We start from the raw sequence: 13,875 nt of genomic DNA, 5'->3' as shown, positions 1-13,875 counted from the left end.
CACGCTGCCCAGGCTCCGGCGGCTCGGAGGAAGTGAGCCTGCGTGATGGAATTTTTGGCGCTCGGGATCTGGTTTATTTTCCACCCTGGATTCTTGTCCTGTACCTGTAGGATTTTCCCAGGTTCTGGCTTCAATTAGGCTGGGAAGCTGTGAGCCTATTGGGAGGGAGAGTGTCGGTGGTGGTTGGGGGGGGGGGGGGGGGGGGGGGGGGGGGGCGACAGCGCTGGACTGTGTCACACACAACTCAGCGCAGCTGTGGAGATGGAAAAGGAGGTGTCAAACATGCAGAGAGGGGATGATGGAGGTAAAACATAAAAAACTTACAGCTCTGGATTCAAATATGACCAGAGTTTGCTGCTCTGCTTACCTCCTTCACTTTCAAATGGAGGAATAAGAACCCACAATATTTTGCAAACAGCCAACTCTGTCCAGTTTTGCAACATTAAAAACCACAAATGCCAATGCACTTTAACCGTGGATGAACACAAAGTGGGCTCTAGGTGTAAAGTGAATGATAAATGAAATATGGTTTTAATTTTTTTTTTGCCAAATAAAAATCTAGAAAGTGTGGCTTGCCTTCGTCTTCCCTGCTCCTTTACTCTTATACCCCTAACAAAATCCAATTATGGTTACACGTGATTATGGACACCAACTTTGCCCCATTAAAGAGGGAAATTATGACTTTTTTGTTCTTTGCCACGGAGCTCAAGTTCAACTAGATTACATGAGAACACCAATGAACATTAACTTTTAGATGATGCCCTAGATCCCCTATGGCAGGGGTTCCCCCAGTCATTGGGATGGGACCCCCCAGGGGGGGTCACGAGACACCTCTTTAGGGTCGTGAGATGATTTGATGCTGGTGTGCTAAAAGGATTTAGCATTTACTTATTTGTGAAATCAATATCAAAGTATATATTTACAACATTCTCCATTCCTCATTTTAATGCAGGGGGAAGGCTGCACTTTTTTTTTGAAGATTTCTTACAAAAATATTACTTTATTCTCGTAATTTTATGACTTTATTCCCATAATTTCCCTCCAACAAAAATAAATAAAGGGGGAGGAAAATCTCACTCACCAAAATGGGGTCGCCAGTCTCTTGCACTGTTATTTTTGGGGTCGCACCCTGAAAAGCTTGGGAACTCCCTGCTCTTGGGGGGATTAAGGTTTGGGCTTTATCTGAAACCTTTTAACACAAACTTGCTTTGCAGTAAATTCACTTGTAGCCCTCATCTTAAGGTACTTCCAGCCACTAACAGGTTTCCTACTAGGAACATACTGTATTGAACTTCATCCATCTGCACATCAGCTCTGACCCCCACAGCGTGTTGCTGCGGACCCCAGGTTTCACAGAGGGGCAGGGGGTAGAACGCTCAGGGAAGTGGCGGACAAACTTTTGGCCATGGGGGTCAAAAACATGAGGTGGGAATTTTTTGATTATTTTCTTTTAATATGAATTGCAAAAACTATTCTATTTTTTCTTGATTTTTATCTGCTCAACAATAAACAAAGCACACAATACTTTTATGAAACAAGCAAATTTCCAATTTCTGGAGAAATGGGATCTGTAAATCATTGTAGATGTGAAACATGAAAAAAGGGTCTCAAAGGTTTGCAAGGTAAAAGAAAGAGAATGAAAAAATAGCATACAAAGACTTCTGGGTAATCCTCTCTGTCTGGATTTTTATATGTGGGTTTTCATTGACTAGAACAGGACATGGATTACTCTTGCTTTATGTAGCCAGATGTAATAAACGGGGGTCCCCAGGTCTGGTCTACAGTGAAAGTCACCGGATGCTTGTGGTCCAATTCACAATCAGGTTAAATTAAAAGAAAAAAAACGTGGTTGATAAAATATTATGCGATGCACCGTATATTTTCTCAAATTTCAAGAAGATTTTCATGTGGATCTATTCAGAGGCCTCGCATCTGCAAAAATTGCCCCCGAACAATGTTTTTTACATGCACATCTGCATCAACCGCCTGAGTTGACAAAACTAATGTAAACTATTCTTAATTTGGGGTCAAGGGGCGCACCTCAATCTAGAAAACTTTGACTATAAACCCACTTCTAACACATTGATTCCCTCTGACCTGAGTGGAATACAGCCAATCAAAAAACATTGAGGGGTATTAAAAATGGTTGCAAGGCGTTTTATCATCCCGCGTGCTGCTACACGAAGAGAGTCAGACAGAAAAGACGACGATCAATCCCCGCAGGTTTCATCCTCCAAACGGCAAACTCCTCTGACACAAAGAAACGCTCTGTAATCAAAAGCCAATCACATAATTGGCCTATTTTGCCACCAGCTCCAACATCTCCTGCCAGATTAGTTACTCCCAGCAGAAAGCTGATACTCTGGGAAGTTAAACACATGCTTGACAAAAGAAGAAAAAAAACAACAACAACACAACAACGATCCCAGCAGAACAAGAAAACGTCTCCAAAACAGGATCTTCTAATTTAGGCGGTCTCACTCATCATACGGCCCTCTGTGCCCGAAAACCAAGTCAGCCGCTTCTCTCAGGATAAAAGCACGGACGCGGAGTCACGCCTCAGACTCGGCTTTTCCGGGGGGAGAAAGCGGAGAGACTCGCCAGCGTGGCGTCAGAGAGCGTCTCCAGACTGACATCACAGGCGAGGGGAGCATGCTGAATAGCACTCGTCATTATCGGCCTCGACCTGCTGTATATACAAGCAGCAACACAGAGACAGGACCTCACACGGGAATTTGGTACACAGATTCCTGCGGCCGTGTGGGAGACAGCATCTCGCGGCGCAGGAAGGGCTCCTCAGAGTCCCGCTCTGTTTAAAGAATCCGAGTGAAGAGGCCTTAAACAAAGCTGAGACTCCATTTCTCCTCTCCCATTTATAATGTGCGGCTCGCTGCAAGCTTGGCCGCGGCTCAGTCATGACATCAACTGCCTTGGGCGTGAGAAAACAGTGTTTTACAAGCCGAGGCGACTGGCTCGGAGTTTTTTTTTTCTTCTCCTCTCCCCTCGTGGTGTTAAGTTTAGCCTCGCTGAGGCACAAAGGCTCAAAGTCTGCCTGCCAAACCCTCGCAGCCTCTGCTGATAGTCTGATCAACGCTGACGACGTGAGAAACGACACATTTCTCTGAGCCGTCGTCACGGAGCACTTTGGAGCGGAGGAATCAAACATCAAAACATCAGGGAGATTACATTTTGGAAGGAGGTTGACTCTTTTAGTGGGGTCCCACGCGTTTGAGTGTGCAGTTCCAGGACTTTAAAACACAGCCTCATATGCTGTGGTCTGGGGCTAATTTGTAGCTTAAAAGTGGGTCAGCACAAGCTGGAAGAACCGTTGATTATGCTCAGTGTTTCAGCCAAAAGGAGGAATGTTGTTCATTCAAACAGAAAGTGTTTTCAGGATAAAGGAGTCCCAGAGGAGCCCTAAAGGGCGGTGCGTAAGTGACCCGGCCCTGAATGTATCGCTCAGTGGCAGTGATCAACAGTGCCTTGAAAACGTATTTATACCCATTGAATTTTTCCACATTTGGCACGCTTCAATCATGGATTTTAATGTATTCACCGGGATTTTATATGAAAGGCACCCACAATGTAGCGCTTTATAGGAATTTTTGGCATCTATTTGTATTAGTCCACCTTTACTCTGGTACCCTTTAGTAAAATCCAGTGTCTCTCACTAATTTGGCCTTTATGGAAGAGTAGCATAAAATGTATTGTTTAAAAAAAAAAGAGTATAAGAAGTCCCATTTGAAATTTACCAGAGGCCATGTAAGGGACACAGCATGCTAAACCACCTGGTCACATCAGACCAACATGAAACTAAATAAATCCTGGAGAAACCTGCTGAAGGCTGCATAAGGATTGGTTCCCCTTCATGAACAACGGCCCTAAACATACAGGCAGAGCTACAATAGGATGGTTCAGATCAAAGCATAGTCATGTGTGACAGTGGGTCAGTCAAAGTCCAGACAACCATCCATTCAGAATCTGCAAGACTAAAAAAACGGGCAAATGAAATGCAGTTTCTGGATGTGCAAAGCTAGTAGAGACATACTCCAAAAGACTCACAGTTGTCACTGAATCATAAGGTAGTTCTACACAGAGTTATGTTATAAAACAACATGTCATTTTAATTCCTATTCACTACTTATACAATATTTTACGTTGTTCTAATGTATAAAATTAAATTAAAAAGTCTGGTCGTAACATACTTTTTGCAGGTCACACGTTTCACCATAAGAAAAATCTTATTTCTCATTGCAATTCTACATTACAAGGAAACTTGACTTATTGTAACTCCTAATTTAATTGCATTTAAGCAGTTTGCAGCTTTTTTTAATACAGAGCCTGGGGAGCCATCTGGGACTAAGAGTCTTGCTCAGGGACCCATAGCGGCCGTCTGCGGGGTTTGAACCAGGTACTTGCATCGTTCTGCTCTAACCACTATGCCAACACTCCTCCTGCAAGGATCAATCCAACAGGAATCTCTCAGATGAATACGCGACATCAGCTTGTAAACAGCATGGCGCAGAGCTGCTCTGCTTCCAGGAACGTTGCACATTATCTAACTTCTGGCCTGCCTTCATACACTTTACATCAGAAACAGGACATGAAAGTAATTATCTGCGAGCCGAGGGCTGCTCGCTCACATCAGATGCTTAATTAGATCGTTCCCTTTCAGCCGTGCCTCATCCAGAGCCGGTGGTCTTTCAACTGGGCGGGAGGCGGAGACCTTGTAAAACTGCTTTTAACTAAACAACATCACTTTCCCTGGTGCCCGCCGAGGATGTTTACAATATGCGGGCCGAGAGCCGACAGCGCCATGAAATACCAAGGACAGTCAATAAACACTTAGCAGGATTATAAAGGTTTTTCCCTCACTGGTGACAAATGACATCATATTTTCCCTCCAAACGACCAATATAAAGGAAATCCCGTGAAGCTCTGCTGCAGTAAAACCCAATTCTTTTACAAAATCCCCCCGTTTTAAGGATAACGGCAAGGATCTAAAGTCTATCAGACCAGATTGACATTAGAAAGCTGTCTGCCTCATATTTGCAGCTTTCTTCTCACTTATGTATAAATAAACGACCCAGGTATTTCATTCTCGTCTACTGTTCTTTCCATTGATTTCTCTTGCTCTTTGGGGCTAAATAAACTGAATTTGTACTCGATGGACTGATGGTGTGCGTTGCCAGTTTTGTTCAGGAACACAACGACTTTCCCCTTTTCACGAGCAGATCACGCAGTTCAACCTCCCGTCATTTAGTAAAACCTGTGGAAAAAAGAAGAGCTTGGCCTCTGCTTTGCAAACATCAGCAAGCTAACAAGAGGGTGTTTTCAAAGTCTGGTGCTGGGAAATGGGAGCTCATCAAAATAATCCTTTTTATTTTATCAGAAAAAAATCCATTTTGAATTATTTCTGAATTATTACAGGACATTTTAGCTGGACGAATTCATTAAAAAGTTTACGCAGTGCCCTTCACATTTGTTGGCACCTCTCATTGAAGATGTGTGAAAATCTTGAAAAGGAATCCCTTTTTTATTGCAGCAGCATAAACCCACTCTAAAAAAATGTGAAAAACCCAACTTATAATTTAATTGCAGCTAGAAGGTCCTGGTTTTGGACCTGGGGTCTTACTGCATGGAGTTTGCATGTTCTCCCTGCGCATGGGTGGGTTCTCTCAGGGTACTCCAGTGTCCTCCCAGCGTTCGAAAACGTGACTGCTAAGGTTAATTGGCCTTTCTAAATCATTCTTAAGTGCGTTTGTGAGAGGACCACAGGACAGTGACACAGGCCTGTGTGTTTCTGTGATGGACTGGCAACTTTTCCAGGGTGCGCCCCACCTCTCACCCAATGACCGCTGGAGATCCTGCAAGGACATCTGGGTACATCCAACGGATGGAGTACATTTATTTAAAAGGGGGAAAGAACATTCAAAAAAAGTTTTTAATTGAAAGCACTAGGGTCACAATTATTGCCCCCCCCCCCCCCCCCCTCACTGTTAGCGGTTTATAACTCTTATTTATAGTCCCCAAGAGCAGATTTTGTGAGGTTGGAGCATACAGAGAGAAGCATGTCAGACCATCTCTCTTGATCATTCAGAGGTCCACGTCCTTGCTTATCGTCCCTTCTCATCAGCTCTCCTCACAGCATCTGGGTCAGGGGTATGATTTCCACTGAATCATTTGTTTTTTTTCTGCATATATCTTGGACATTATCTTACTAAAAACCCTAAAACATCTTATTCTCAACTTTCTGGAAGAGGCCACAGAATTTTTTTTGCAATGTAAATGAAAGAGTTTTGAATGTAATGCACTGTAGGACGCTTCACAGGTCTGTTGGAGGAGAAACGGGCTCACAGCATCACAGATATTCCCCTATTTTCTTACCAGTGGTCATAATAATAATAATAATATTACATTTAATTTATGCTGCACTTATTATCGAAAGATCTGCAAGTGCTACAAAAAAAAGCATTTTTAGAAGAGAGAAAAAAAAAAAAAAAAAAAAACATCTAAAGGGGACCAAAAGCTTTGCTAAAAAGAAATGTTTTAAGGCCTTTTTTAAAACACTCAGTGGACTGAGGTGCCCTCAAGGTGTCAGGGAGGGCATTTCACAGATGCGGGGCAGCAGCACAAAATGCCCCATCTCTCATTGTCCTAAGCCTGGTTCTGGGAATGTGGAGGAGCTTTGAGTGAGTGGAGCGAAGGGACCGGGTTGTGTTCTGTGGGTTTAGAAGTTCTTTGAGGTAGGCAGGGGCATGTCCATGGATGCATTGATGTGTGAGGAGGGAAAGCTTGTACTCAATCCTGGTGGAGATGGGAAGCCAGTGTAGTGAATGAAGAATGGGGGTAATGTGCTCATGTTTCCGCACTCTCATCAGGATCCTAGCTGCAGAGTTTTGAATGTACTAAAGCCTCTGCAGACTTTTTCTAGGGATCCCAATGAGAAGTGCGTTGCAATAATCCAGTCTGGAGGAGACAAAGGCATTAACCAGCTTTTCTGCGTCTGGGAGGGAGAGAATGGGACGAAGTTTGGAAATATTTCGGAGGTGATAGAAAGAGGTCTTGCATAGGTGATTTATATGGCCTTCAAAAGTGAGTTGGGAGTCCATTTTTACACCAAGGTTTCTAACTGTTGACGAAAGCAGGATGTTAGTACCAGAAAAGGTGATGCTGGTTATGGATAATGATTTGGTTTGATGACGAGTTCCAACCAGTATGGCTTCGGTTTTTGAGCTATTTAGTTGAAGAAAGTTTTGCTCCATCCATACCTTTATCTCCTCCAGACAGGTGGTGAGTTTTGATGGGGATGAATGTGAGGGTGAGGTGTCAGCTGTGACATTAACATAGAGCTGTATGTCATCAGCATAGCAATGAAATGAAATATTGTGGCAGCTGATGATTTGGCCAAGGGGAGTGAGGTAAAGGATGAAGAGGATGGGGCCAAGGACTGACCCCTGGGGGACACCACATGTAACTGTGTGTGGATGTGATTTGGAGTGGCCTAGGGAGATGTATTCTGTCCGGTTTGTGAGATATGATCTGAACCAACTGAGAGCAGTGTCATTTAGTCCAGTAGTGAGGTGGAGCCGGTTTAAGAGAATGCCATGGTCGACAGTATCAAATGCAGCAGAAAGGTCAAGAAGGATGAGGAGGGATGAAGAGCCAGCATCGGATGACACGAGGAGGTCGTTTGTGACTCTGACTAGGTCAGAGGTGGTTTCCAAAAATTCATCCCTGATTTCATATTAAACCCACCTGGGGTGTTGGCTGCCACACAGCTCAGACTTAGCCTTGTCTGAACAAACACACATGGAAGTAGCATCTAGTGGTTATTATGAAGCCCTGGTGACAGCAAGATGCTCTTTGCTGCCGTTCTCCAACCTTGAACTTTGGAGGTTTTTCCCTCCTTTATCATCCTCCTCACAGTATGTGCTAGAATGATATGATAGATATCCTCCTCCAGCCTTGTTTGTCACAGCTCCACTTGTTTTAAACATTCTAGTTATTTTAGTTGTTCATTTTAAACTCTGGCTGTAGCTCTGTGCACACGTAGGCAAGTAACTATTCTACACATCTCCTGATTCATGAAGATTGACAGATTAGCTTTGCAAGAGTGGCTTGTTTTCTCGTCTTTCCTATTTCTAAAAAAATGACACAGAGAAATGGACTTCTTTGTTGGGTTGAATTAATAATCCCTCAAAAAAATGGATTTCCTTAAGATTCTCTGTGTGAGATCAACCTACTGCAATACAAGATGCATTTATTTTAGGGCGTTTCCCACATCTCTGCCAGGATCGTCAGCGACTGTAAGTGTCTCATATCACTCAGCATAAAGTAGGGCCCAGGTTTCAGCTATGGATCCACTATAATAGGGCCTAAATGAGCAGAAATCCCCCGGACTGTGTTATCAGATGGTGTGACTAAAACGGGCTAATCTCGTTAGATACCAAGGAACTCGCTGATGTCACTCTTACAATGTAAATAACCTTTCAAAGCGAAACAGAAAAATGCGACCTATATGCTTGACTTAATTTAAAACAGCGCTGTTGCACAATGCAGTAAAGGGTGTGGCCCAGGATCACGATGATTGGTTTTAAATACATTAGTTATCTGATTTGTAAAACTGGGGGTGGGGTATAACATCTAGGAGCCAAACAGCTTTACTGCATAAAAAAATATCCAATCAAGCACAGCTATTCTCTTTGTCAGAGGTTCTTTCAACACACTGACGTCAAGATCTGATGAAAAACTGGAGCTGAGAAAGAACACGGATATATTTCAATCTATAGTCATCAGATGTGAAAGTAAAGGCTCCAGTGTGGATATTAAACCTGCAGAAATATCAGGAGGTCACCAAAACACAATCAGAACCCCCATAAATGTCAGCGCATACCTCACGTCCCCCCATCGGCGGGAGACAATTACAGAAAGAGGTTACAGAGGGAACGCTTGATTTGACCGAGTTCATGTCTTCAAGGCATTTTGAGACAGAGCTCAGGCATTTTACCAAACCGTCCGTTCCCATCAAATCTCCACAGAAGCCAATCAGAGCGCTGAGCTTCTGATTGGCTACAGAAGATCTCACGGGGACGACAGACAGCTTGTTCCTGGAAATGAGTGTTATATTAAAGATTACTTGAGTATATCTGACGCTTTAAGATTCAATGATGACCTATTGATTTACTGAATCAAGTTTCTGAGTTTTTTGTCAATTGTCTTTAAAAATCTTTAAAAATCTTTAAAAATAAAGATTTACATGTTGTGAAAAATAAGTCAGACAGGTGCGTAAACAAGAGCGGGCGGGAGACGCGGCACTTTCATGGTCAGCTTCTCATAGAAGTACTGCCTGAAGTTATTTTTATTTCACATTTACTCACATTACGCCCACAAACTTCAATATATTTTATTAGGATTTTATATGAAAGACCGACACAAAGTGGAGCGGGAAAATTCGTTCTCAAGTTTTATTAGAAATAATAACCAGAAGAGGGATTTTGGATGTGTATTCAGCAATATTTGCTCGGATACCTCTAAATAAAGTCCTGTGGAACCAATAGTTTTGAGGTGTCACCTAATTACCAAACAGAATCCATCTGTCTGCCTTTCAATATCAGCAAAACTTCAAAACTGTAAAGCAGGATCGGGTTAAAAAACAGCATCCCCATCTTTAAGCATCTCAAAGAGCATCGTCCAATCAATCACCTGAAAACGCAAAGTATGGAACTACTGCAAGCCTACCAATGCATGGATGCACACCTAAACTGACAGCATGGGAGAGGAGTGCAATAATCAGAAGAGCTGCCAAGAGACCAGCGGCAACTCCAGAGGAGCTGCAGAGATCCGCATCTCAAACTGGGGAATCTTTTGACAGGACAGATAAGAGCTGTGGAGTCTACATGTCTGGATGGATGAGTGGCAGGAAAGAAGCCTGAGTTGGAGAAAAAAAAAGTCACAAGCCTTGCAGAAGACACATTGAACACATTGGTCAGACGAGACCAAATATAAACATTTTTCCATAAATGCTAAATGGTAAGTGTAGCAAAAACGACACCCTGAACACATCCTCCCCAACCTGGTGCTGGAAGCATCAGGCTGTGGGGATGCTTCGCTGCAGCAGAGAGAGGGAAGGTGGAGTTGATGGGAAGATGGAGGTACGATGCTGCAGGAAAACCTGGTAGAGACTGCAGAAGAACAAGACTCTTGTTGTAGCAGGATAACAACCCTAAACATACAGCCAGAACTAATCTGGAATACTTTGAATATAGTGATAGAATGGCCCAGTTAGCTGCAGAAATCTAGCTGAGAATCTGTGGCAAGACCTGAAAACAGATCTTCACAGCAGGGGCAAGACTTTCACTCTGTGGATGTTTACAACTCGGGTAGAGACAGGGAGATGTGATTACAGCTAAAGGTGACTCTGCAAAGCATTGACACAATAGAAATACATACCAAACATTTCAGGTTTTTTTTTTTTTTTTTTGGCTTGTGTTTGTAAAATGAAGTTTGGAAAACCAAACGTACGTTTCCCACCGCTTCACCATCATGCAGTGGGTCGATCAAATAAATTCCCGACAAAACACAAGCTTTTTTTGTCGAGACGTGACAAAATGCTAAAATGTTCAAGGTGTGTGATTATCTTTGCAAGTCAGTACAGCTGTGCCTTATTATGAAGCTGTGTTTTTTTTTTTTTTCACTCTACAATTTACACCCTGTTCTTAACTTCCCAAAGGCCTCTCTCACACGGCGATGAGGAACAAGAAGACTTACAGTATTTCAGATGTGCCTCTTCTCCGCAGAGCCCAGGGGTGTTTAGTTTGGCTTTACAGTCGGGGAGCTGTTCCTAGAACTGGAGGATGTTTCTCAGGTGGAAGTTTTGAAAACTAGTCTGGGGCTTAAGAGGCCGAAGCCTGCATGAAACCCTTGAAAGCCAAATCTGTGACAGATATGCAAGAAGGCCCATTTGAAGGTGGCAGAGGGGGGAAAGTACCCAATATAATAAATGAGGTAAAACAGAAAGAGTAAATGGGGAACTTGCAGCGTGTCAGTCTGCAACGCCCTGTCCCTGGCTTTCAGAGGGAAGAGGATAGGGTCCTTAGAGCTGGCTTTTATGAAGAAAAAAAAAAAAAAAAGATGCGAGGAAGTGTCATCCAGTCAGACAGAGTGTGCTGCACTGACTAAACGCATGCATGTGAAGGTGAAAGAGTGTAGGTGGCCAGCTGGAAGTCTGGAAGTCTGGGAGCTCAGGCTGATCTGTGGGGCTGATACATTTATCTGCACTGGCTCGGTTTCATCTGGCAAGAATCTTTGCAGGCGGCTAGAAGCAGAGGTTACCATGACAAAACAGACAGTGAAAAAAGTCAAAGAAAGTTTGCAAGCATGCATTTTTAAGTAGATGAGTGGAAGAAGAACTAATCTGAATCCCCTTTTAATACCTAGGAGAGGAGATGTGCAGAGAAAAAACCTGCAGCCAAAGTGCATTTAGTACCAACAGAAAGTCAAACGGTGGGGCTCCCAGCTCACCTGGTTGATGTGCTTCAGTTTGTCAATGATCTGGCTGATGACCGGCTCTGGCTGCTTGCTGCTCTTAGACTCTGAGGCGGGATGAAGCCGTTTCTGGCTGGGCCCGGCGAACCTGCAGGAAAAACAACAAACGTCGCTGAATCCTTCCAAGTCAGTAATCTGTGCTGGCAGAAACACGCTGGCTAGTGTGCGCCGTCTTTCCAGATACGGTGTTCATCACCCTCTAGTGTTGGTAAAATTAACGACAGGTCGGAGGTGTTTCCTCTCAGGGCCAGCCGGTTGAAAAGTCCCTTTGTAACTGAGCTCTGGCTGAATGGATAACTCTCCCCTCAGTGGAGAAACAAACCTCTGTAGCTAAAAAACAGGATTGTTTTTTTGATGGACAAAAAGAATGGAGACAACAGCATGTAAAAGGGATTTTCTAGACAAGGTTAAACATAAATCAGCACCAGCCTCCATGGATAGTTGGCCTTCTAATGAATGGATTTACTCCTGCCGTTTATGTCCACATTTGGTTTCAGTCATCATGCAAAGTTTAGCTGGAGATTAATTTTATGCATATTAACCCTCCATCCTGCGACTCTCTAATCTTCTGTGTTGATGCAACAACTTTAGCAGGGATGCATTTCTGCGCTGCTGCAGCTTTGAGGGCATGTTTAGCTCCAACCAGCCAACAGGTGAATGTGCACAGGTCTTCATGTGTACCTTAGGAAAAGCTGCTCTGTTGACTCTTCCGCTTCCTCGTGTGTTATCAGTATGTGCTGTGTCTAAAAAGTGCGTCCTTCTCTCCAGACTTTCCTGCTGAGACTTTACCGCACATTTCCTCATTTCCAGCAGTGCCAGTATTAACCCGTTCTCAGCGCACTTTCATAGCTCTGAGGGTGCGCTTCACTACCGCTACAAGAACGAGTTAATTCAATATAAAAGTTACGTTTATTTTGGCCACAGGTTAGAAACAGAGCAGTGCCGTCCAACTACTCTGTCCTCCGACAGAGACGGATAGCTGTCCCTCACAGTAGAGAGCGGTGTCAAGGCGAAAACACACTAGACGTGTTACAAAGCAGCACACGCGCGTCCTACGTTTAGGTTAGCTTTTCATTTTAATCAGTTAATAAATGTACACCCGAAGCATAACGCTACGCGACGCCTAAATTAGACTGAAGTTCATATTTCAGACGCGTATACGCTCCTGTTTGACGGAATAAACGGGAAAACATCCTGTTCACTTCCGGAAGTATCCCAAAATAAGAGCACTCGTCATGGATGATGTAGTTGTGGCAAGCTAACAAACTATAATGTGCGATTTCTAATCAGATAAGATTAGATTTCTAATTATATTACTGATAATTTGTCCTTCTTTAATTACTTACCCATGACGAAAGTTGAATCACGCAGAATCACGCAGCTGTGGAGCGTACTTTGCAGGGTCTGGTGTAAATTTGCGCTTTTAAAAACACGGCCTTAAGCCGCACCGCTTATGTTACCCGTCCAGCGTATTTCCTCCTTAAGGTGACCAGATTTTGATTTCTCTAATAAAAACTGGAGACATCTCTGATTTTGTTAAGTACAAAATCTCTGCCTGGGGGTTGGTTTATTTTCTCTAAACTGAAACACCGACCGGGTGGGGGTGGAAGGAAGGCAAAGCTCTACTACGTCAGGACAGCGGTAGAACCGGGTAAATACCTCTTGTTGGGCTACACTTCTTTTACTCCATCATGATACACTGAAATCGGGAACATTTCCGGGGACATGTCATCCAAAACGGGGTCCGTCCCCAGAAATCGGGGGTATCTGGTCGCTCTACCAGAGAGGCAGAGTGATATTACACACTTGGGAGGAATATGTAATGCGCCTTATGAACCGGTGTGTCTTATATGTGGACAAAGACACACATAGAGACGTAAATTCACGGTGTGCCTTAGAATCCGGTGCGCCTCATGGTCCAAAAATACGGTAAGTCAATATTGAAATCATCATTTTTCGTGATTACTTAAGGGGTTTAGAAATAAATGACATTTACTGCACTAACAGTTTGTTTTGTTGTTGATTACATTATAATTTTGTGATGTTTTGAAGCCCAAGTTTAAACTTAAACACACATGTGGTGGCTTGCCACCTGGTTGCAGGTTTAGTTGCAGGAGAGTATAATTCTCCGTAGTAAGGGACTGAGAAGACTAACAAGCTCAAGTCTGTACTTTTTTTCAAAGAAACTCAATAAGCCTGAAAGGGCCTTGAGATAAAAATATACGTAGATGAAAGCGTGTGTGTGTGTGCAGTGGTGTGAAACATGAGGTCATTCTCTGCTCTCGTCTCTGCGACACTGACCTGACGGCTCGCACACGCACACGCGCA

The 13,875-nt window shown here is 43.5% G+C and overlaps 1 protein-coding gene across 1 annotated transcript in view; it reads right to left on the bottom strand.

Annotated features, from left to right (window-relative positions):
* The window catches only part of gpc3 (glypican 3), a 186,325-nt gene that overhangs the window by 51,011 nt on the left and 121,439 nt on the right, over positions 1–13,875 (bottom strand). Inside the window, exon 6 of the mRNA XM_012866796.3 lies at positions 11,524–11,635. Within this exon, the coding sequence (XP_012722250.2) occupies positions 11,524–11,635 (112 nt within the window). The remainder of the gene's footprint in view (positions 1–11,523; positions 11,636–13,875) is intronic.

Source organism: Fundulus heteroclitus, chromosome 23, assembly GCF_011125445.2.
Source record: "Fundulus heteroclitus isolate FHET01 chromosome 23, MU-UCD_Fhet_4.1, whole genome shotgun sequence".
Classification (NCBI taxonomy): domain Eukaryota; kingdom Metazoa; phylum Chordata; class Actinopteri; order Cyprinodontiformes; family Fundulidae; genus Fundulus; species Fundulus heteroclitus.
The sequence above is the reverse complement of the archived record's forward strand: the minus strand, read 5'-3'. Positions and strand labels throughout refer to the sequence as shown.